General features: G+C 44.4%; 1 protein-coding gene across 5 annotated transcripts in view; it reads right to left on the minus strand.

The window, feature by feature from the left end:
- Positions 1-1956: 1956 nt before the first annotated feature.
- HOXB8 (homeobox B8) overlaps positions 1957-24577 on the minus strand; it is a gene marked incomplete at its 5' end in the record, with an annotated part of 49376 nt that continues 26755 nt past the window's right edge. Inside the window, 3 exons of one of the 5 annotated variants that reach the window (XM_083470214.1) lie at positions 1957-2004; positions 3126-3529; positions 4484-5507. In XM_083470214.1, the coding sequence (XP_083326340.1) occupies positions 3222-3529; positions 4484-4910 (735 nt within the window). In that variant the 3' untranslated portion in view covers positions 1957-2004; positions 3126-3221. Of the gene's footprint in view, positions 2005-3125; positions 3530-4483; positions 5508-14618; positions 15102-17030; positions 17130-18771; positions 19734-24577 lie in introns of those variants that run through there. The other 4 variants (XM_083470211.1, XM_083470210.1, XM_083470213.1 and 1 more) reach the window with 4 other exon arrangements.

Here is a 24577-nt window from a genome sequence, read left to right on the forward strand (position 1 = left end):
TCCCCCCCCATCCTTCACCTCCCAAGCTGTGTCCCCCCCACCCTTGTAATATGGAAAAGGAAGAGAGAGAAAACACAGTATGGAGCACTGGTTGGGATTTATAAAATACGATGCATTATTGATGATAGGATACAAAACCTCCCAAGATAGAAGCGGGAAGGAGACGAAATGTGCACACGAGTCAATAAGCCACCGGTTATATCAGTTGCTCAAGTAAGACTAGCAGGAAAAGCGGGCGCAGTGGTTGTGGACGAGGGGGGGGGGGCGGTAGGGCAAGAGAGAACAGAAAAGAAGAATATATGAAGAGACCTGCAAGGTGGTCGGGGGAGGGGGGAAGAGATGGGAAGAGGAAAAGGAGGCAGAAGAATACAGTGGAAAAAGGAGGGAGGGGGTGGGGAGGACACATTCTGTCGGTAAAAACAGCTAGCGGGAAGTTCTCCCGGGCAAGCTTCAACGCAATGAATGGGAGTCTGCGTGGGTTGCCTTCATTCCAATGAGGCTAGCATAGGAGACCCCTCTTGCAAGATAGTGTACCTTCTTTCTTTCTTTCTTCCTTCTATAAAGAAGCAGGTAAAAGTAGGAGACTGTCCTTTTTGATCACGAGTAGACTACTTTCCTCCTCCCCTTCCCCAGTCCTTCCCTGCCCCTCTCTCCCCCACACATAAACACACTCTCCCACACATACTTTCACTCTCTCTCTCTCATACAGACACACACTCTCTCTCTGTTTGTCTCTCACGCGCGCACGCGCGCGCGCACATACACGATAAAAAGGCAGACTAGGTATATAGCCCTCCCTATCCCACGACCTCGGGGCGGGTTTCTCTAGATATACTATACAGTTCCATTGACTCTCTCTCTCTCTCTCTCTCTCTCTCTCTCTCTCTCTCTCTCTCTCTCTTTCACACACACACACACACACACAGACAAAAGGACTCACCATCTGACTGCCGCCAACAAATCGGCCCCCCACCGCAGTGATACTTAATATTTCTCTTTTGACCGCCCCCCCCCCCCAGCTTGCCTATTTCCCCTTCTAAACGCCGTTCAGTTATGCATGTAATTTATTCCACTGCCACAGGCGTTGGGCTTTGCTTTTTCTGGTGGCGGAGGAAGAGGAGGAGGAGGGGGGAAAGAAGGGGAGGGAGGAGGAAAGATTACAACAGATCTCTATTTAAGCGTGTCAGCTCTTCTGCTGGACTCAATTACAGTGAGAAGGAAAATGTGACCAGCTGGTTACTCTGCTTTCTGCTGGGGAAGCAAGGAAGGCTTCCAAAAGAAAGGGGGAGGGAGAGGGGGAGGGGGGAGGGAGAAATGGAAAGGCACACTTTCCAGTGAAACTTATCAAAGCCTTCTATGACAAATAAGAATAAAGATGGCCTTGCAGTTAAGAGATTGGCAGAGGTCCTTCTTTTCAAGGTTAAGTTGCAAAAAAGGGGGGGGGGTCGAATAGGAAGGTTGTATACATCATGCTTACGCTCATCATGGGAGGGGGCCGAGGGCAGCCAAACTGACAACGTGCCACAGACTCCGAGAGACCCAGAGAGGGGGAGAATCGCCACCATAGGAACAAGGGAGCTGGGATCCAGCGGTGACAGAATACAATCACACACACACACAAACACAAACACAAACACACACTTAGAAGTTTCCTGGCACAGAGAGCCTCCATCAAACCTCCCCATCATCACAGGGCATGAAATACATGCTTGCAGTACTTTTCAAAAGGACAACCAAGTCTCCCCCTTCGCTTTTCCCCTTGCTCCGCTTCAGGTGCAATGTTCTTCTGAAGCCACGAGTTCTTTCGGTGTCTCTCCAAAGGCTTCCTTGGGTGACAGTAGGAATGGCTGGGTCGGTTTTGGGGGGTTTTACTGGGTTTTTTTTTACTTTCTCTCCAAGACGTCCCAGAGGAAATTTTAAGGCAGGGTGAAGAAAAGAACAATGTCACGGGGGAAATTGTGGCTTGTAAACTTTATTGTAACTCCTTTCTTCCGCCGCTTCCAGCTTCGACAATAGAACAAAGTGAAGAGAGAACAACAAAATATAGCATTAGTTTCCCCGCCCTCCCCATAAAGTAATTCACGGACACAGTATACATTCTCTTTTTGCTTTTCACAGTAAACCTAAGGGGGAAGAAAGAAACCCAAAAAAACCCAGGGAGAGGGGAAATACTTTTTTTTTACAACTTCTTCCACTGTGTGCATGCTAACTAAAAGGAAAAGGGGAGGGGGGGACCTCTCTATTTAATTTTTATTTAATTTTTTTCTCCTTTTTTTTAAAGATACACTTAAAAAGACGAACGCAGAAACAAAGCCAAAAACGGGACCCCAAAATAGGAAGGGAGGAAATGAACCACAGGAAAAAAAGAGACGACTACAGCATAAATAGGCAGTTTCATGTTGTCGGGTGTGTGTTTTCAGAGCTACCTTCTGAAGAGTTTAACCACAACAAGAGAGGAGAGAGAGAGGGAGGGAGGAGGGAGGAGGGAGGGAGGGAGGGAGAAGAGATGAGAGATGTTGATTTAAAAGTGCACTATGTATCATTTTCACATAATTTCTCTATATATTTATATTTATATATATATAATATGAGTGGGCAGGACGGAGCGAAAGAGAGGGGAAAGTTTAAAAAAAACAACAACAGAAAGGCAGAGAAGAAAGTAAGTCTTCCCAAAGTGCAGTATATCATTTGTACATCGTTTCCACAGCATTGAGAAGTGTGTGTCTCCTAATGAGGGAGCGAAGGAAGGATGGGGAGGCGGGCAGAGAGAGAGAGAGAGGGAGGGAGAGAGAGAGAGACGGGGGTGAAGGGAAGGAAATCATTTTCACAGTCATGGTTAACAGAAGCTATTGCATTACACTATTACTAATTCTTAACTGGCAAGAAAACGCAAAAAAGAGCAACAAGGCTAAAAAGACTCCAAGAATCTGTCTTCTTTTTCTTTTTCCTTTTTTTAAATATAGATATAGTTCATTGTGGGTATCAAAGGACAACCAGGAGAAGAGGACGCTCACAGCTATATTGTTTTACAGCAATAAAAGGGGAGTTTTCCCCCCTCCTCCCCTAAGCAGTGTTGAGATTCCCCCCACCCCAGCCCACCCCAGCCCACCCCGACCACCTCTCACATTAACTGGCATTAATGGAAGGACGAAAGGTTGGGGCTTTTTCTTTATTTCTTTCTCTCTTTTTTCCTGGGGCTTGCCTGTCCACTCTTCCAGCTCCTACTTCTTGTCCCCCGTCTGTGCTTCTCCGGCCTCCTCCGCGTCCTGCGCCCGTTCCATTTTCTGTTTCTCCAGCTCCTCCTGTTCGCATTTGCTGCTGGGGAACTTATCCTTGTTGTTCTCCTTTTTCCACTTCATCCTCCTGTTCTGAAACCAGATCTTCACCTGCCTCTCGGTTAGTCCCAGAGCGTGCGACACCTCGATCCTCCGCTTGCGGGTCAGGTAAGGATTAAAAAGGAATTCCTTCTCCAGCTCCAGGGTCTGGTAGCGGCTGTACGTCTGCCTGCCTCTCCTCCGTCCGGCGGCTGCTGGGGTGTTGCGAGAGGGAGTTGGGAGGGGGAGAGAGACACAGGGAGAGAAGGAGAGAGGGAGAGGAAAAAGGGAGGTTGAGAGAAGACACATAAAACTGCTTTGGGGGCAGAGAGCGCAGGGGAGAGGAGGGATGCACACACACACACACACACACACAAAGGCAGGGAGGAACTGCCCTTCTCTAACGTTGCAAGGGGGAGGGTGATTATCCGGGGAAGGGTGGAGGGAGACATCGAGGACCACAAATGCGCTCTAGCCGGCCCCCCCTGCAATACCAGCCTGCTTTCTTGAAAGGAAATATTGCTCCCAACACTCCCCCCTCTCTCCCCCTAACAGGGTCATTTTCTGGCGAACACCCCCCCCCCACCCGCGCGCCCCCGAGCAGCATCTTAGTTTACTTGCAAGAACCCTCTTTTGCCAGTTCCTTTATACAGAGGGGGTTGTGTGTGTGTGTGTGTGTGTGTGTGTGTGTGTGTGTGTGGAAATGCCACCACCGTCTCCTACTCCCCACCAGCTCTCCAGAGGGTTAAAAGATAACAACTAAGGGCCCGGGAGGGAGGGAGGAAAGGAAGGAGGGAGGAGGTGAAGGAGAGACACAAAAAGGGGGTCTCGGAGGTTGTAAAAGTACCATAAACTTTAGGGAAGGCTTCTCACACACTGAAATAAAGAGGGGGGGGGGAGAGAAGTCCAGTTCTCCCCATTCAGGAGAAAAAGGCTCCCCTTTCAGGGTAATTAAGCGATAAAGCAATTGAGAGGTGCAAAAGTTTACGCTCATAAAACAGTAAAAAGTAACCGAGGGTTGGGGGCGAGGGGAGGGGAGTTGGAGAGGGAGGAAGATCGTGGAAGAAGAGGTGGGCAAAAAAGGAGGGCTAACTAGTTTTATGGGTTCAGAAAATGCCTCGGCCGTGGCTGGGCGGCGGCGGCCGGCCCTTTCTAGGATGCCTCCTCACCTTGCGGTCTCATCCACGGGAAGAGCTGCGTGGGAGACGGGCTCTGCTCCGAGTTGTCCGCCTCTTCTCCCAGGCCGGCGGAGGCGAGCTTGCAGTCGGGATACTGCACCAGGTCGGACTCCTGGGCGCTGAAGATGCTTTGTCTCTGCAACGGGTCATAGCCGTAGAAGTTGCTGGGGTCCCCGTGGCACGCTACGGCGCAGGGATTCTGTTGGTAAGGGGAGCTGGAGAGAGACGACGCTCCGTGGTAGAACTCCTGGATCTGGGTGGGGTGCTGGAAGGTGCCCCCGGTGCTCGGCCCGTACACCACCGTCGGTCTCCCTCCGAGCTCCTGGGCGAAGCCACAGTCGTAGAAGTTGGGGCGCAAGGAGTCCCCGGTTTTGTACTTGGAGAAGAGGGAGTTGACGAAATAGGAGCTCATTGTCATATAAATAGCTTGTTTTAAATAGGTAAAGAGGCAGGTAACAAGGTGAGGGTCTATCAAAAAGCCACAGGATATTTAGCCACGGAATCAGATGGAAGCGATGAGATGCTAACCCACGAGTCTTTGTGGTTTCCAGGGATACATACAGATATACATAGATTAAAAGAAAGGAGGAAGGGGGGAAAAATCCCGAGGATTGAATCAAAACTCTTTGCCACAGTACATGGTATCGGATTCCCCTTTTTTATTGTTGTTGCTCTTGTTGTTGTTGTTGCTGTTGTTGTGATTGTTATTATTATTATTATTATTCCTTTCTCTCTTTCTCTCTCTCGCTCTGTCTTTCTCTCTCGCTCTTCTCCTTTTTCTTCTTTCCCCCCTCCTTCTTCTTCAGCCCCCCCTAAAAAAAAAAATCGGCACTTAAAAAGAGTTCTCGCTTTACATTTCCAAGGAGAGGTGCCAGTTCATAAACAGTTTTCCGTGATTTACTTCGGAGCAAATGAGTTTGTTCATATTTCCCAGTGTCTTTTCTGGATCATTTGCATCTATTACGGAACCGTCATCCTATTGGTTTCCACGTACTCCACACGGACTCTGAACAGCCTGCGAGCAGAAAGGAGAGTGAGACAGAGGAGGAAAGAGAGAGAGAGAGAGAGAGAGAGCGAGGGGGAGAGAGAGAGAGAGAGAGAGGGCGCGCGCAAGAGAGAGCGAGAAAGCGAGGGAGCGAGGGGGGTGGGGTGGGGTAAATATAGAGATTAAATATGCTAAACTATCTACGTTAATGAGATATCTCTCGCCTCACGACAAATCATCTACCTAAGCCCACCCAAAAGATTGATATTTGGGGAGGGTTGGAAAATTAAAGAGAGGCTTCGCTCCCATCGTTAATTTCCATTTTTTAAATTTTTTTTTATTTTATTTTAACGAGGCAGTTTTAGCCTTTGGAAAATGTCAGGGTTGCTTTGGAAAACTGTAAAAAGAGGCCGGATTTAATTGCTACCCGTTTTTTTCTAAAAGCCTCCTATAAATGTAATTGGTATTTTAATACCAAGTTATCAAATCGTACGGCGTCCTGTAGCCTCAACATATTTTAAAACAAACGAGGTAGTCAGATTTAACATTTTAATGATCAATTTCCTTATTATTGATAAAGGTTTAACTATCAGCACGAAAAGAAAGAAATGGCCCATTTGTTTTAAAAAAAAAAACTCCCCCCAGAAAAAGAGGGGGCCGTAAACTGTTTAACAAACTATAAAGCGCAATAAAATAAAATAAAAAACAAAACAACAACTAAATAAATAAATAAAAACGCGCACACCCGGAGATGTTCTTGCTGGTTATATCGCACTACATAAAAAGCTGTTAAAGGGTTTTTACGAGTTCTTTCCCCTACTGCTATAAAAACCCAGGCTTCGATTGGCGCCTAAACTCCATTATCGCAAGATGTTGGGGTGTCAATACTGAATTAAAATGATTATAGTTTTTCATATATAACATTGACTTTTCGGCTCTCTCTACTATTCCCCCCCCGCGCCTCTACCCTCCTGTTCTCCCTCCTCCTCCTCCTCCTCCCTCCCTCCCTCCCTTTCCTTCCACATAGGAGAAGATGCGATGTTGCGTCTCTTATCACCTCCAAAACGCCACATTTATGGGCATTCATAATAGCCCATTCTCAGCACCGTCACCCCACCTCCCACCCCCAGAAAACTTAGAGCACCAGGTGCTTTTAACACTGGGTGTGCGTTGAGAGGTGTGTGGGGTGAGGTTGGAAAGGGGGTGGAATATGGGGGGGGGAGTGTATTTCTGTTTTATACTGACGTTTGTTAAAGTTGCTTTCAGCTTTTAACATGCTAACTCGACAATTTCTCTCGATATAAGCACACAGGGGGTAAATTCTAGGAACCCTTTAACGTAGTCAGCAACTATTATGAAGACGTTTCCTCAGATCATAAGACATCGGAGCTTCCTCTTGGACCCCCACCTCTGATAAACCTCTGTCCTAACCATCACCGCCTCTCCAAATAGAAGCATCCCCATAAGCTTCCTCTTCTCCCCCCTCCCGCCACCCCACATGAAGTTCTTTTCTACAACACATTTAAGCTGAGATACCCCAATTCTTGGGGTATTCGAACCTATCTCCTCTTGCCCTGGGTCCATCTAAATTCTTCCTCCCGCCCACTACCCACGCCATCATCCCAGCAGCCCTATATTGTTTACACCTCAAAGGCGAAAACAGACGCATCTCAGCCCCCCAGAACACCCCCAATAAAGATTCCCGAAACCTAATAGAATCCCTTTAAACTTTAAAAGGTTTGATGTTGAAAAAAATATTTAAAGCTGTACCATTCGAAGGAGGTAACTCCGACTATGGTCCTGTATCTAAATTGAGGAAGGAAGGAAGGAAGGAAGGAAGGAAGGAAGGAAGAAAGAAAGAAAGAAAGAAAGAAAGAAAGAAAGAAAGAAAGGGCATTTAAAGCTTATCCAGCCTTATTTGTTTTAAAGTAAAATCTATTTTGCTTTATTTCGTAAAAGAGGAATTTGATCCAAACCTACAATCCCACGCAACTGGAGCGTTAACTGCTTAAGATGCCTTAAATGCAAGCTTTTCTTTATCTCTCGCTCTCTCTTTTTTAAAGGGTTTTTTATATTCTCTTTTACTACCCACTAAGCATAACAAATGAGTTTTTAAAGAAAGTTTGATTATAACAACCCATAAATTCACGAAGTGATGGAACAAAATAAGAGCGGGATCTTCCTCCCTTTCCACTATTGTGAACGATTTAATGTTTGAGTTCCTAGGCAAGCCTACTCAGAAGTCTGCACCACTGAGTGCAATGGGGTTTACTCTCAGGTAAGCGCGTACGGGATCCCATAGCACAGTCCTGTGCATGTTTGCTCAAGAGTAAACACCACTGTGTCCAATGGGGATTATTCCCTAGTGAGTGGAGATGGCTGCCCAAAAGTTTCAAACGTGTCTCTAAAAAGATTTCGGAAAGAGCGGTGTGATTTCTCCCATCACCATTGCCTGAAGATGAGTGTGTCTGTATAAATTTGCAAACAGGATTTGCTGGCAGTGTGGCATCCTTGTGTATGACTAAGTAACCTGTAAATGCATAACTACCAACATGTGAAAAGTCTATTAGCGTTTTCTCTTCTCTCTCTCTCTCTCTCTCTCTCTCTCTCTCTCTCTCTCTCTCTGTGTGTGTGTGTGTGCACATAGATACGCATACGCGTATCAAGACGAGAGAGGGATTGGCGAGCGGAGTGCTAAATTGTCTTGGAAGTTAACGCTTTTACCAAGCGCAGTAGAGTTTAGTGCAGGATGTCCAACAAAGCGCCGCCAATGGATCTTGAAGCAGTCGCTTGCATTATATCACCGGCATACTGTACGAGGGACCTCTGATGAAAGGAAAATGTTTTTATTATAGTGGGGGAGAAAACCACAAGAGAAAGTGGGAACATAATTTACAAATACCCAGCGGAGGGAAGATTTATTAGCAAAGCTTCCCCCAAAATACATCACTTCGTAAACTGTAACTTCTCATTACTTTATAGCTCCATGAGTTGTTGTTGTTGTTTGTTTTTAAAAGAGGCTTCCTATTAATTTGCACAAAACTACTTATGGCTAAAGGATTGCAGCTTTTATACAGCGAGGATTTGCTGGAATTCGCCTTTGGGGTGGAATGGGTGATTTGCAAGGGAGGGGTGGCATTTCATTTTCTTGTTCTCCCCACCACCTTTTGGATTTGTACTGTTGTAAAATTAGGCTCTGAGCCCTTTAACAAAACTGTGTATCGAATGTCACCAATCTGCTGTATTCTTCTTCAAAATCCGTCTACAAAAGCTGTAAACTTTCGTTAGAAAGCCTTTATTAAAATGGTTGCGTTCCTAATATTCCGTTTTCTGGTCATGTTATTTCTGTCTAACAAATGAAGTGTTTTATATCCAATAATGCCCCCTTGCATTTTCATCGGAGGCCTTTGGGGAGTGGGGGCAGCGAAACAGATATGAAAGTATTTTGGGGGTTTTTAAGCGAATAATTTTATGGTGTTTGTGCTCTTAGACCAAGAAAATATTTATAAAGGGTTACGTGAAAGGGTAAATTCATCTCTGTTTTCGGTTCATTTTAATCACACACCTCTTCTTATTTATATATTTACAAACACACACATACATAGGAATATGTGTGGTCAGGGTTCACAAAATGTCTGGGTGAGCGCATTAAGAAAACAAGTGATTGAATAATCCTATAAGGTTTTGGGGGAGACTTGCGATTGTCTGAATTGTCTTCGTCATATAATGTACTACAGAGGTTCCCATCAAAGTATAATGGGGTCCTTGTGGAATGAATGGACATTTCCTGCCCTCTCCCAAAATTTGTGATCCATCTGCTTTCTTTCTTGCAAAATACATTTTTTGTTTTGTTTTGGAAACTTTAATATAAGCACCATAACCTTTTAACGGCCCTAAAACAGTGGAGGAGCAAAACAACACCCTCTAAGGTTATATTTCTCTGCTCTTAAACGTTTGCTTGCTTCCTTGACCACACACTCACATAGCCTCTTCAGGGCAGGATCCGGTCACCCAGCGCACACATACGGCGTGAAATGGACATGAATGGGAGCTGTGCTGGAGCTGTTCCGTAGTTTACCAGTTCCTCTTCATTGCAAAGGGGCTTGCGCAGGAGAACTTCCTGCTGCATTCGTGCAGCAAGCTTTTTTAAAATCTTTGTGGATGTCTCTCTTCCAATGGACTGAACATATAAGAACCTTCTCGAGAAGAAAGCTGAAAATCGCCATAATTAACCCTATATTTTATACTGGAGGATTTATTCACAAAGGTTTTGAGCAGCAATTCCGTTTATTGTTCCTAATGAAATCAAGGTGTTGCGGACTCGAGAGGGAAAGAAATCCAATAAGCCGCTGGCTCGGTGATTTCTAAAAGTGGAGTAACAGCACCATCTAACGACCATTCCAAGTAAGGCGCTTTTAGAAACGTACAAGCCAATAATAAGGGAAGGTGGGAGATGAAGATTTGGTGTGTGTGCGCGCGCGCTTTTATGGATCTCTTTTTTCTTTTTCTATCTCTCCCCGTTTGTGTGCCTTTTAAAGTCTTGTTGCACACGATAAATCATTTCTAAAATCATAAGATCCCGTGTATATTTGGGATTGCGAAGAATAACTCCACCCTACCCAGCCCTACCTCAAGCTTCCCAGCCGGTCGTTTTCAGAGCAATAAAAGATAGAGGTTGGGATTTCGCTTTTAGGAAGGGGGAAAAAATCCACCATTGTTTCAAAACCCGAGACTAAACAATTGAAGTATTCTGCTCTGGATGGGGGAAAGCTCGGGTTGTAAATAGATTAAAAATAGGGGAGAAAGGCTTTCTAAACCCAGACGTCTCGCCAGAACTTTGGGGTGTGTGTGTGTATATATATATGGTGGTGTGTGTTTGTGTGTGTTTGTTGTGAGTTTATGATCCAGGATGCTGGCAGCTTGGAAGTGATAAGAAGCGCCACACAAAGGGCGAAGCGATCCAGAACGCTGGATTTTCACAGAATTCACAAGAGGGGGATAAATTATGTAGACTTTTCTTTCTTTCTTTCTTTCTTTCTTTCTTTCTTTCTTTCTTTCTTTCTTTCTTTCTTTCTTTCTTTCTTTCTTTCTCTCTCTCTCTCTCTCTCTCTCTCTCTCTCTCTCTCTCTTTCTCTCTCTCCCTAAAAACATTATTTTTATTATTATTAAAAAAAGTGCCCCCAATTTGGGTAAACAAGGCACAAATGTCTGTCTACCTCTTCCACCCCCCTCACCTCCTCTCTCTCAAGACATTCTAGTAATTTAGGAGCTTCTGAAAGTTTTCTACTCTTGTTTGCTTTACAGTTGCTTAGTTCCTTAACCTTCAGAAATTTATACCCTATAAAGTTTTATGGCGGTCATATTCTTTTATTGCAGCCCTACCGCGCAGACTTTTCTTCTCTCGCTCTCTCTTTTATGACAAGCCCCGCTCCCACTTCTATTCCACTTAGATCCAGCGATCATTTCCCCCTTCTCTTTCCAGAGCTTGAAAATATATATATTTTTTTTAAAAATATTTTTTTTCAAAAATAAAATAAGAAATCATCACCATGACCAAAACAGAGCGTTTATTTTTATTTTTGACATCAGCCAACTTTACATTTCAAGGTTTGTGTTATAAGAAAATCGTGGTTGGTTTGTTTCTGGCCTCATTATTTAGATTTTTTTGGGTCGTGGGTAATTGAAAAACACTATTAAAAACAGCACATGGATATCCCTTTCCCAGTTGGTAATGGTTCTAATTGAAATATGTAGGACAAGTCACTTTGGGGAAGGATCATTACATGAAAGCTTATTGGCCGTGCGAATGAGTTGTAAGGCAAGATATGTTTATCAGAGCTGCATTCTATTTCTTTTTTTTTCTTTTCTATTTCTTTTCAACTCCAATGTAAGTTGGGGGATCCCGTATCTACTTCTTCCCAGTCCTGAAAAAGAACCTTCGCCTCACCCTCATTGGATTGCGTGTAGAAGCCTCTCAAATTGTAATGTGTAAACATAATATTAACTCACTCACATACTTCCCCCCCCCCTTTCCCTCATTCACCCAGCCATCCATCCATTCATTCATCCGTCCGTCCATTCTTTTTCTTGGCTTTAAAAAAGTAATAATAACGACTCTTTTCGCCACAAATGGAAAGACGGAGAACCGCTTTATTTCTATTTTGCTGAATGGGTTTATAGATGCAACCGATTTCACACGGGAAGAAAACAAAAACGCGCCGAAATTGAATCATTATCAGCTTTTCTTAGTGACGTAAAAAAAAGGGGAGCCACTGAGCAAACGAAAACAAAACAATACAAAACTATCTTTATAACACACCCTTACTAGCCAGTAAAGGAAACAAACGAACGAACACAGTTGCAAATATTCTGAAGTTCTAGAAGAAGCAGTATAACACAATGAGATATAGGTAGGGGGGGTCTCCCTTCCCTAAAATCGGTTTTTATTTTGAGGCATTAAACAGCTGTGGAAAATACATTTTGAACCGGTGGAACAGAAGAAACAACAGAAGGTTTTTCCAAACATTTCCTCTCACTCTTAAGAACAGAGTTTCCTCTAACGAAATCAACTAGTTTTATTTATTTATTTTAAATTTAATTCTGTTTATTAATCCATGCTTTTATACTTTAGCAAAAATGCGGTTTTTAAAAAACTTCTCTTGTCTTCCCTAATAAGGTCTAGGAATGAGCCTATGGCTAAAATGAGTGAATATGCTAATACATTTATAGAGAAGGCTTTCTTTACAAAATGTGAATGTTAGCGCTGAAAGGGGGTTCAGGGCGATTTTGAAAGATGCTCTCCGCGTCCTGTCGGGTTTCAGATTCACTTAGTGCACCAGCGAGTTAAAAAACCGAAACAGACAAAACCGCAGAATTCTACCCAACCCCAGCTGGCTCAAAATACACTCCAATGATGGAAATACAATCTAAAACAAAACAAAACAAAACACCTCCGATTTTATACTTAGTAGGAAGGGGGCGGAATTAGGACGCTTCCTTGGAAATTCCATTAGGGAACTGGTTTTATAAGACAAGGTGAAGTTTGACTAATTTAAGCCACTGGGACCCTCTAAAGTTTAACCTTTATAAAAAGGAATTCGCTTATAGTTTGCCTCGTCGAATATCACTCCTGCAAGCTCCCCACCCTCCAATAACTTATACAGGACGGGAAGATTCTAAGAGAAAGTGATAGGAAACCCCCCCCCCAAAAAAACCCCTCTTATTTTAAAAATGCAGATTTTGTTTTCTTTGACGCTGAATTAAAACCCTAAAAGGATTCTTTCCTTCCCGCCTCAGGAAAAGCCTGCAAACCAGGCCAGGCCATGTCGAAAGATCAAAATATGCCTATCAAATCTCTAAAGCACAACTGCTTATCAGCAGGCAAAAATGGTATAAAAGTCCTATATAATATTCTATGAAATTAGATTTCTCTGCTGGGACTGTTTTGTCTCGAAACATTCCGAAAGACAGACATTAATTTCTTCTCTCTCTCTCCCCACCTAATTTCTCATCCCCTTTGTTTTTCTAGGAAAACTTTCCCACCACATAAAGGTGTCCTTTCTAGAAGTGGTAAATCGGAAGGGGGTGGGGGTTATACGAAGGCTTGAAGCGAGTGGGGGGGCGTGTTTCTATATGTATATTTTTCGCCAGCTCTGGAACTAACAGGTACAGACCCCATTTTTATATTCCTAAAAGCCACAGAAAACAAGCGGAACGTTCACAAAAGCACAACCACGAACACATTCCCCCCCTCTATGAAAACAAACAAAAGAACGAAAATCCGTACGCGCCGTAAAACCACCTTGTACTAAAGTTACTCACCTACCTACTTCCCCTTCCCAAGTCCTACCAAAGATGGACAGGAGTCGGGTGGGGATAAAACTATTTTAAACACATGGGGAAACAGAACCCCATGTGGGGCGATTTCAAAGGGAGTGGGGTAGGACCCCAGCAGAGATTACAGATACGATCACCCCCTTTTTCCGAGTATGAAATGGGAATTCTTTCTTCGTCCCCTTTTTGTAAACAGTGAGGATGTCTATCTGTGGGGCAGTTCCCACCCCAAATGCCATAGCGACCTTTTTATGCCACTCAAGAGTTCTTTTTCATGTGAACATGAAAGATGGATTTATATATGTCTTCCAGGAGCAATGGGGTATAAGGGAAAACATCCCTTGAAACATTCAAGTATCAAAACTTCTCAGCAGAAGTCTGGATGAAGGAGAAAGAGAGGGTGGATGGGCGAGTGGGGCGAAAGGAAGACCCAGGGACCCCCACCCCACACTTGGCCCTTGAAAGGTTTCACGGAAATTCATTTTCACTGCAAATGATAAAGAATGGAGCACAGGTGGGAACAGCCTTCTCTTCACTTTTGCAAAGCCAGCGTGCGCCCCCTCCCCAAAACTCAACATGGCTCGTCTCCTTAAAAGTTAAAACCAAACTTCGTGGGAAAGGAGAAGCACAACGCGGTGGTGGCTGTGGGGAAGTTCTCCTGCGCAAGGAAGGGGAGGCCTTGCAAAAGCCCTGCGCCCTGTTTGGCCTCGGGATGGTTCCCTTGCGCCTTTGATTAGGCGGTGGGCTTCATTTGTGGAAATGGCATCCCTGTCTCAGTAATAAACCCCTCTCCTGCCCCATTTGAATATATGTGAAGGAAGGGGGTGCGGGTTCCCTGCGCAATGGGACTTCTTCTGACCCTCAAGAAATGGAGGCTAAGTCCTCGAAAAGTTGGTGAGTTTAACTGGTTCCCTTCACTTAATATTCCTTACTGGATTCGCTTTTTGCTCCGTGGAGAGCGATGTGGCCATCTCCCCTCCATAGGAAAAGGAATATAAGATGAGAGGCACAATTCCCCCGGTCCCAGGACTCTCCACTGTTGCCGTGGAACTCCTCCGTTCATTGCTAAGCAGTTTGCCCAGAGGGAGCCCAGGTTGGAAGGTGCCTTGTGTTTGGGACAGAGCACTCGTCAGATGTAGATGCTTATTTTAATTGGAGGGACTAGCTGAGGGGCTCTGTAAGGACTATCCAAAAGAACGACTTATGTGCATAGATGGGACCCTCTCAGTTATCTCGGTAGAAGGAACACATGCACCCAAAGGGGAAACAAACAAACAAACAAACAAACAAACAAACATGTGCCCCAAATTGGTGTTACCTCGTCAATAATCTTTAACAGTGAGAAAGACTCAACGGGATGAAAACAGGTGCATTCCTATTATGGGCACCCTTTGCATGCAAACCACGGTGGTCTGTTCGGGTCTGGCGTGGTTTCGTTGCTATCTGAAGCACCGCTGGGAAGTCAGTGCCCATAAATATACAGCATATAAGTTTCGAGACGGGCCAAAATTGGGGGTGAGAAGAGGGAGGGGTGTGGAAAGGGAGAAGGAAAGCATCATTCTTTCCCTTGCTCCTTGTTCATTTTCTTCATCTTCATCCTTCGGTTCTGAAACCAGATTTTGACTTGTCTCTCGCTCAGGTTGAGGAGCCTGGCCACTTCGTGTCTACGGTCCCTGGTGAGGTACATATTGAACAGAAACTCCTTCTCCAGTTCCAAGGTCTGGTACTTGGTGTAGGGGCATCGTTTCTTCCGGGAAGAGCGAGCGTGCAACCAGTTGGCTGCCGGGTTACCTGGAAGAGAAAGACAGCGAGGAGGCCCCGGTCAGACAAGCGCCACTGGAATCCACAGAGACACACAACCCAAACACACACCCCGCTTCCTCCGAAGAAGGGCCTCTGGGTCAACTTTTGAACTGGCAGAAGATGAGCACCCACGTAAAAGAGGGGCACCCCTCAAGTACATTACAGCTTATAAATGAAAGCCACCTTTGAAAAGCAACCAGCGAACAGTTGCAGAAAGAATGCCTACTAATATCTGAACATTTATGTGCAAGGTTGGATATATGTCTGGGGCAGAAACTGATACTAAAAAGGGAAAGTTAACGGATCCCTTTTCTGACACTGGAAAGTGGTTAGAGACTATAGCAAATGATGCAGCTATTGGTTGAATGGAAAGGAAGGAAGGATGAAATATATTTACACACACACACAGAGTGTCCATCTGTTTCTCTATATATAGATAGATGGAAGATTATGGATGGAAGGAAGGAAGGAAGGAAGGGTCTATTGTCAGATGAACACTATGGGAAGATGTCATAGTATTCTACAGTACTCTTTATTTCCTGCGCATCTTTGGAGGATCATGGCGCGCAGGTTGCCTTTCTAGCAAAGTGTCATATATACAAATTGATTCATATAAAACTATGCATAATTTAGCACACCCGCCTTCTCTTCTGCTTTCTTATAATTTACTTTTTTAAAAAAGAAGACCTGTGACACCCCAGCTACCCCTGCCAGCGGGAAAACCAATTGCTTGTTGTTGTTGCCTGTATGTGTTGTCCGGAAAGAGGTGTTTACATCCCGGTCCTCCTAAGCACCGCAAAAGACTCTGGAGAAGCACAGGGTGACAATGAAGACAGGCCACGATTCACCAGGAAGCTATCCTGCGCAAGACACATAGTAAGACCTGCCCGGCGGACTGTGCATCGCTCCCAGTGTTTTTTGGGGGGTTTATTTATTTATTTAGCCCGAATAGTAATTCAAGGAACAACTTCATGAGGGTTAGGATCCCTCTCTGCACGAGTCATGGCAGAAACGAGAGTGTGGATAGAATCCATTTCTGCGTAAGGAGATAGGAACACACACGCACACCCAGAGAGAGAGAATATACTTATATTGTAATAGGTCTGTTCAAGATTAAAGAAGCCTCGTTGTGACGGAATATGTGACAAAAGAAACCTAGAATACATTTGAGCTGCGCCGGCTGGTCAGGAATGAAACTCTTGTTGATAATCAAACGGGGAGTTTTATAGTCCAAAGCCAAACTTCTGTCTTACTTAGGGATCGTTTTATGCGGTGCAGGAGGTGCACCGATGCCATTTCCTTGCAAGTTACAAAATGAACTGCATTCGGAGTTGTTTTTTAAACCAGGTTTAGCTCCCCCCGTCTTACAAATCCGAGCAGCCGATTCCGCAACAGAAGTGACTGGCTCTAATAGGCAGAATTAAATATTAAAGAGGCATGCTGTTAATAATTAATACAGCTACCTATCTTTTAATGGCATTTGGATGAAATCTCCACCAATGGCCCTCCTTTTAGTGGAGTGTGTGTGTGTGTGTGTATGTATGTGCGTGATTTCTTGGCATTTCAAGGAAACATGACGTCTGCCACAGGAAAACAAGTTTATCTTTCATTTCACACAATTCCCCAAACAGGAAACAAACAAACAAAAAAAGAAGAGAGAAATGTTCGCTTGGCACGCTACTCTCCCACCATCCCCACACACAACCCAAAATGGCACACATTTGTATATACACAAATTAGACCTTCTCGAAGAGTGTGGATTCTCAAAAGCGCAATGCTTTCCGAATGGGAAAGAAGGGCATGGCAAGTGTCAGACATTAACTTCTGCTTCTGCCACGGACTTTTCCTCCTTCTTCCTTCCCTCCATCTTCTTCTTCTTCTTTTTATAGCATTCTCTCCATATCAGACCAAACATACCTTCTAAGCTAGATTGCACAGGACGCCCTTGGGCAGCCTGGGCCTCTGGAATCGAGCAGGGTTCTTGGGTAAGATTTTTATCTATCTTCAGTCCCGGGGCTGGGGAGAAAGATGGGGGTGGGGAGGAGGGTAAAGGGGGGCACATAAGCTTTTTTTTTTAAGCACCCTTCTACTTCTTCTCTACCGTTCTCTTCAGCCGCTGATCCAGATAGCCTGCCAGCGTCCCAACAAACACAGAACACAAAAAACTCCCTTATTCGCCCCCCTCCCACTGTGCAAGGCTGAGTGAAATGCGACGAAGACGTACAGAACTGCCCCAACAGCCAAATGCCCGTTCAAAATCCTCGCTATTTCACCCCTCCCAACTCCGGAGTGGGAACTTACATTTTTAAAATAATAATAATAATAAAGCATTTTTTAAAAAATTAAAATCAGTTGAGAAAAGATAGTGACAAATCGATAGATTGCATTCCACCCCCCGGCCCCCCGCAAGAATGCCAGGAAGCCATCGCCTCGGATGAATGACTTGCGTTGAGATTTTAAACCATCTAAGTCATACTTTCCCCACCAACCCAAATACTGAATCGAGCTCTTCGGCTATTTGAAACGTCTCACACGGGGGGAAAGGCGGTGGAGACAGCCTTCAGAGCATCCTGTTCCTTTACCTTGAAGAATACGTAAGAGGCAAAGATGATTCCTATTATATTTTATTGTACCTCCATCCCTCGCCAAACTCTTTTCGCTATATATTTATATATATATATTTTTCCGCGTAGGGGTGGGGTGGTAGAGCAGGAAAGGGAGATAATAGACACCACCCACCACCAGGTTGCAAAATGAAGCACACGATTAAGTTTAAGAGTTTGCCAGTCTGTTCCCCTTTAGGAAATAAAAGACCCAATTAAGCTCGTTCCCCATTTTACTGTTTTGTTGGGGGGGGGGGAGAAGAGGGCGGCGGCTTTGGGCTCTGAAATATTCATACGCATGTCGGGTGCATTTCATAAACAAACAACAATCAACAATCAGGAAGAGAGAGAGAGAGAGTGACAGAAGAAAGCGCGGCGGAGGGAACCGGGGGTCTTTCAAGGTAAACAAGGGCACAGAGTAACAAAGCCCCCTCCTCACTCCTCCACGTGAACTTCTTTCGGCCCCTTTTAAAAACAAAACAAATATCTTTCCCCAGGTCTCGCCCCCCTCCCCCACCCAAAGATCCACGATAGTCCTACTCAGAGTAGACCCATTGCAAATAATGGACATGAATGACGGGCGTCTATTCATTGTAATGGCCCTGCTATGAGTATAACTTAGATGGATAAAAACCGCAGAGACAGACACACACAAACACACACGCCGATCTTTCCCGGTTCACTTTCCCCCGCTGCTCATTTTCCTATATAGTCAAGACAAACATTGTGACTTGCCCTTCTTCAAATCACTGGAAGAGGAAGATCGAATCTCATTTCCCCCTTTTGCATGATATTCCATTGACTTAAAAATAAATACATATCGCAATAAGCAGCAGATAAATCTTTGACACCCCCACACCCCTCCAATGCTAGAACAGCGCTAGTGGGATTATTTGGGGGGGGGGTTGGCGTAGTAGGGCTGGGGGAAGGGAGAGATTTCTCTTTTAAGACCCGGTTATATATTTTTTTAAAAGCTTCCCTCGCCCATTGTGCCGTTTTATGACACCCCCTCTTAGGTTTTTATGCTGTTCACTTCCTCACTTTTTATAACTTACTTTGATCTGGCCTGCTTTTGTCCTCGCTTCCTTCGCAAACTTTATTGTCCTCGAAGCTGGGCCTTTGATTGGAAGCGATCCCTTCCCTTCCAGCAGAAGTTTCTAAATGGTACTCCTGTGTCCCCTGTTTACGGATCTCCCCGGGGTGTCCCAGCAGCGGCTCTGTTTTAACTGGTCCCTGCCCGGCTGCTATGCTCTCTGCTCGGGGCACGGGGTCCAGCCAGCTCCGTAGATACCTGCTCTCGGAGGTAGGGACGTTTTGATGCTGGATGTAAGGATGGTAGACCGAAGGAAGGGTAGCAGCCGTGTGTGGCGTCAGTGGCGTCCAGGAAGCGCTGAAAACGGAGGATTTGGGCTGGAAACTACAAGAGGGGAACTCGAGGTGTTCACTGTGGCTAGTTTGTCTGGAGTTTGAATACTGCCCGGAAGAGAATTTGGCGGCGGGAGAGTCTTCGCTGTCATGACTTATAATGGAGTCGACATAATAATTGCTAAGAGTTCCAGAAATGGACATTCTTGGACATCATACGAGCCCCACGGTTCAGTGAAGGGGAAAAAGCAAGCAAGCAATAATAAAAAAAAAAGAGAGAGAGGAGTAGATCTGTAGTTAAGCAGGCTCTATAAGTATTAGGGTATATAGAGGGGAAGCATTTAAAAAAATTAAAAAAGAAGGGGGGAAAAGAAAAAAGAAAGAAACCACAGGCGACACTCTGCCTTTAACCCCCTTTTCTCCTCCAGCATCAACTTCCTAGCCAAGAAAAAGTACAGTCGGGACTGCCGGGTTGGGAGCTTCCAGCAAAATGATTGGTCAAACTTTTTTCGTCAGGCTGATAAAGCGTCAGGGCAGGCGTAAATCAATCCTAGCGGAGGGGGTTGCGCTGGGCTGTCAAACCGCCCTCTGCATTCCATATCAAGGATGGATTGTGTTATGTTGATGCAATGTTGCAAAACGTCGGGAGTTCAGAAAGCGCGAAACGTACAGTGCGAACGCGGGTGGGGAGGGGAGGAGGTGGCGTGGGGTGGGGGTGGGGGTTAATAGATTCCCCCCTCCTCTCTCTCTCTCTTTTTAAAATCCCCTTCTGAAACATGAAAGAAAAATGCTGTGTTTTGCCCTCTCTTTGCCTTCACTAACACTCTTCTGGGGGAAATTCTCTCTTTCCATGCACCGCCCCCCCCCGCGCGTCCCTCCACCCCCCCATCTATAAACTGTGTAATTCTAGACTCCGCTCACTCTCCTTCGAGATGCCCGTGTTGTTCAGCTGAGGGAGGGTGGGGGGGGTAAGGCAATATAAATTGCGCTGGCTTTCCTCTAAAGTTTTCTAAAAGAGGGAGGTGATACCTTTCGCGAGGGTTACAATGGAGGGCTTTGAAATGTATGTACGGGAGATGGCGATGATCGTTATGGGTGGATTGTGGATTGGAAGTAAAATATTTGTAGACTCTTTTTTTCTTTTTTGTATCGGATGACTTCCTGATCTTGTTGCCTTCCTTTCCCTGGTTAAACGTAACTGTCAAGGGTGTGTATAGAGTAATGCCTGTGTGCATTATATATTAAACACTGCCGTGTGTGTATTATGTATGCCTCGGTGTGTGTGTGTGTGTGTGTGTGTATACACGAGTGTGCATCTGCATATGCAATATGCATGCCTGAGTGAAAACTGTCTCCTGTAAGTGAGCATATGATAAGCTTATAATTAAAAAAAACACAAGTCTCGTCACATATGCATATGTGTATAGGCAGATCTCTCTCTCTCTTTCTCTCTCTCCATATATGTGGTATGCATGTATATAGACACATATACAGAAAGAGAAGCTATAGGTTTAAATGTTTTGTTCGTCTATATTTCAAGATTCAGATAAACAGATCAATGATCTGTAGGGTCTCTACTGCAATAGCCCGGTTTGTTTTGAAAGCAACGGAGGGTGGGGGGGGGGGGGAGAGGCTGAGTTGCATCGCTGAAATCAACACACTCCTCTCTCTCTCTCTCTCTCCCTTCCCTCCCCGCCATATACACGCACTTTAATTTTACTACCCTTGTAAAATGTCCAATCCGGTACTGATCCTCTTTGTTTCCTTACAGAAGGCGTTAGACTTGAGACGGTTAAATAGTTGAATAAAACTTACATTAGCTTTCTCTGATTTTTATAGCCTTGAATTTACTGCCTGTGGAAAAGGAGGGTGTTTAGGGGGGGGGGAGCCCAAGGGGTGTCTTGAACATATCAGCGCACGTCTCCCTCCATCCCCTCTTCCTTCTCAACCTTTTTGATGCTCCAGATCCAATCCAGTTAAGCAGAAGCCTTGTATGTTTCAATCAATGATCCCACTACAACATCTCACAACGTATTTGCTCCGGAGCAGTTATGTCCAAGCCAGCCGCTGTGGCGTGTAGGCTGACAACCCAGACCCTAAGTATATTCATGTGAGAGTTTATGTCCACTTATCTCAGTGGGATTTACTTCCAAGTAAGTAGATTTAGAGCCGTAGGGCGTGCCCAATAGGCCTAAAACGACTAAAATATCCCAACGAGCTTCGGCTTAACAGTCTTGCAGATCGAGCTGTCTGTCTCTGTCAAGGATCTCACACAATGCCCTATCGTAAATTCGTTTTTTGCAACGCGGTGGGTTCAGTTTTCCTTCTAGCAGAGCAGGAAGTGCTCGACAGAGGTTTTAACTGGACACAGCTCCATAACCTTTCCGGCACTAGAGAGAGGGTGAAAAAGACCCCGAGTTCTCACACCAAGGGTTGTCCAACACCCTTGGTCCAAAATGCAGCACGGAATAATTGTTCAATACTGGTGCAGGAGAAAGGTACATTCTCCGAGGACAGAAGGGCTTCGATTAAGCGTTTGCTTTCCTTGAGGAAACCACTCATCCTTATAGAGCATAATTCTGGGCCATGAAGAAAATTAGCCCAAGATCAGCAACAACGTCATGTCTAAAAGAAGGCTGTCATTTTCCTCAAGTAATTTTCTCAAAAGGACGGAGATGATGTGTGTCTGTGTGTTGCACACCAAGGTGCTGTGTTGGTAGGTAGCAGATCTCAGATCTGAGATGGATGAAGGATCGTATCGAGAGACAAAAATGAATAGGAAGAGATTGAAGGAAAGACAGACAGACAGATAGACTGGTACAGGTTTTTAAAAATAATTAAAAGAATCCAGAGAGAGAAAGATAAAGAGAATGCAATATAAAGAATACTTATTTGGAAGTAAGTTCCTTTGGGACCAATGAAACCTACTTCAGAGTAAAGTATGTTTAGTGTTGTGATAGAGGCAGGGAGTCAAAAAGGAAACAGAAAAGTCAGTTGACTTGGTGGATAGCAGATGCATTCAGGGGCATAGATAGAGGATTAGACAGACTAAAGTTCTTTTGCGCTTGAAGGTTTCAAAAAACACCTGAAACCAATATCTAGATCACTGCCTCCATCCCATCTACCTCGAGAGTCTCTTTCATCTGGGACGAAAGAAAGAAATAAATGTTATAGCCGGATGCTATGCATGTTTATTCAGCAGTAAGTAGTAACAAGTTCCATGGGATTTACCTCCGAGAGAGCCAGCAGCCTTAAGCAGCCCAAGTCAAACTTAAAACGTTTTTTGGCCTATTGGTTTCATCGGCCTATTGGAACCTTCAAATGTGCTTAACGTTGTCTGGATCATGCTCCCACGATTTGGCAGCCATAGTATGTAAAATGAATCGTGGTGGCATTTGGGGAAAGTTGTGTGGTCAGTTGCAGAATTATTATGGCCTTCAATGAGATCCGAATTCAACTTGCTTTTACCTAGAACTATAGGCTTTTCCTGTATCACTGCATCACTGCTTGGTGTCATTACTTTGAGTCTCTAGAGCAATATTGGGGTGGTGGTGGTGGGGGGAAGAATCACAACACAAAAATAATTCCTTAAATCAACCTCTTGTTTAATTTTCCTAATTTCATATATATGTATTCAAGACTTAGAGACGCCCACCCCCTTTCGGGATGAAAAAGGCCCCCCAGTGTAATTAAAACTGGAAATCAAGCATGCGTTCTGTTTTATGGTATTCCAGAAATTACTGGGTTGTGTTTTTTTAATCATTCTGTTTTGGGGCCGCTCTCTAGATTTTAGAGCGAAAGAAAAACGTAAGAGAGATGATTTAAAGGCACTGTGGAAAGGGAAAGGCCAGCTTGTTGACTGACGGGGCGGTTTAGACAAGCAATGGATAAACAGACATTTTTTAGCTGTTCTTGGGGAAGGGGTTAAAAAATTAAATAGCGATGAAATTTACTGAACATTAATTGAAAGGAAACACCTGTTCAGTGTTTTGCAAGATAAATTGTCCATGTTTTACCTGTAATAAATATATTATTGGAAAATCCTCAGGCACCTCCTATAAATAATTATGAGGCATGTCAGCAGCCGAGTATATAATTTTCTTGAGTATATAAATTCATACCAAAATGACTTCAGGAGAGTTACCCTGAAGTAGAACCCAGGGCTTTGAGGGATTCCCCAGCGAAGTAAACCACACAAGAAGACCTGCAAAAGTCATTTGCCTTCTCATCCACTGGAGTTTTATCCAGGGATGCATTAATTTTCATTTCTTCTCCTTTTTAAAAAATATGCACTGCCATGCAGGTCAACTCGTCGCGTTCTCTTGCGGGAGGCGAAATACCAGGTCCATTTGGGTGATTCTATATCGGAGGGAGGCAATTATTTTGCCTGGTTTGGGGATATTATTTCCTTAAAGAAAGTATGTACTAATAATTACATATTATTATTATTTTGTTGAAAATTAAATACCAAACGGAGATGCATGCATGCTCGGAAAACAGTTAAGCAAAAGGGAAAGAGTTTCCCCCAACCCTCAGTATTTCTAAAGGGCAATTTAATAAGAACACAACAGGGACTTCAACAAGATTACAGCTATTGAGGTAGCGGTCACCAGATAGACCTCCAAACTTCCCAGTCAACAACCCATTTAAACTGGAGTACCTGGAGTTATATCAATGGGACTTTATAGCTCTAAATGCTTGGGTTTGGAGTCCTAGTACGGATATGTTCTGGTTTGTGGACTGGATGGAGTACGTTAGACAAATACCGTTAGCTCAGGTAGTAGATTTCAAAGATAAAATGAGATTCTGTTCCATTAATTGCTTAAATGGCTTTAAAGACCTGTGATATATCTGCAAAATAAATGGAACGTCTATAGCCAACCAGCTAAACGGGCTTCTTCCATTATTATTTTTATTATTAAAGTAGACTGCAGTGGACTGCTCAAAAACATCTTCATTGTTTTCGACTGGTGTGAGGGGGGGGGGGAGTCCAAAGAACATTTCTTATGGAAATTTATTGCCAAATCGCACGTTCACACGCTAACCTTCGGTTTGATGTTTTGCATGCTGAAAACAATTCCTTTTGGCGAGAGAGAAAAATCCAGTAAATTTATTTAATGTGCAGCAGACGTAACTCCTTTAAAACGAAGTGTTTCCCTCTCACAATTTTATCTTCCGGCTGAATGATAAAATCTCTGGGGTCCAAATTTTGTGTGAGTCCTATTTCACCGGAAAAAGCGTTTCAGGGGGTAGGCTTGGATCCCTATAGCTTTCGGGAGAAAGTGAGAGGAATGACAAATAGCAAGTAGCCTTTTCTTTTTAAAAAAGATTGCAGGCTTCCACAGGCAGCACCAGAGGGAGAGCTAGGGCGGTAAGACACCCTACCTAGATAAGCAGGGCCCCCTCACCTGTCTCCTCTATCTCTAGTTTAAGGACCTAATATGTGGGGCAAAGCTGGTCCCCCTGCACAGGCACTTTGCCAGTAGGTCAACAGTC

Source organism: Podarcis liolepis (assembly GCF_965112155.1).
Source record: "Podarcis liolepis genome assembly, chromosome: 13".
In the NCBI taxonomy this organism is placed as follows: domain Eukaryota; kingdom Metazoa; phylum Chordata; class Lepidosauria; order Squamata; family Lacertidae; genus Podarcis; species Podarcis liolepis.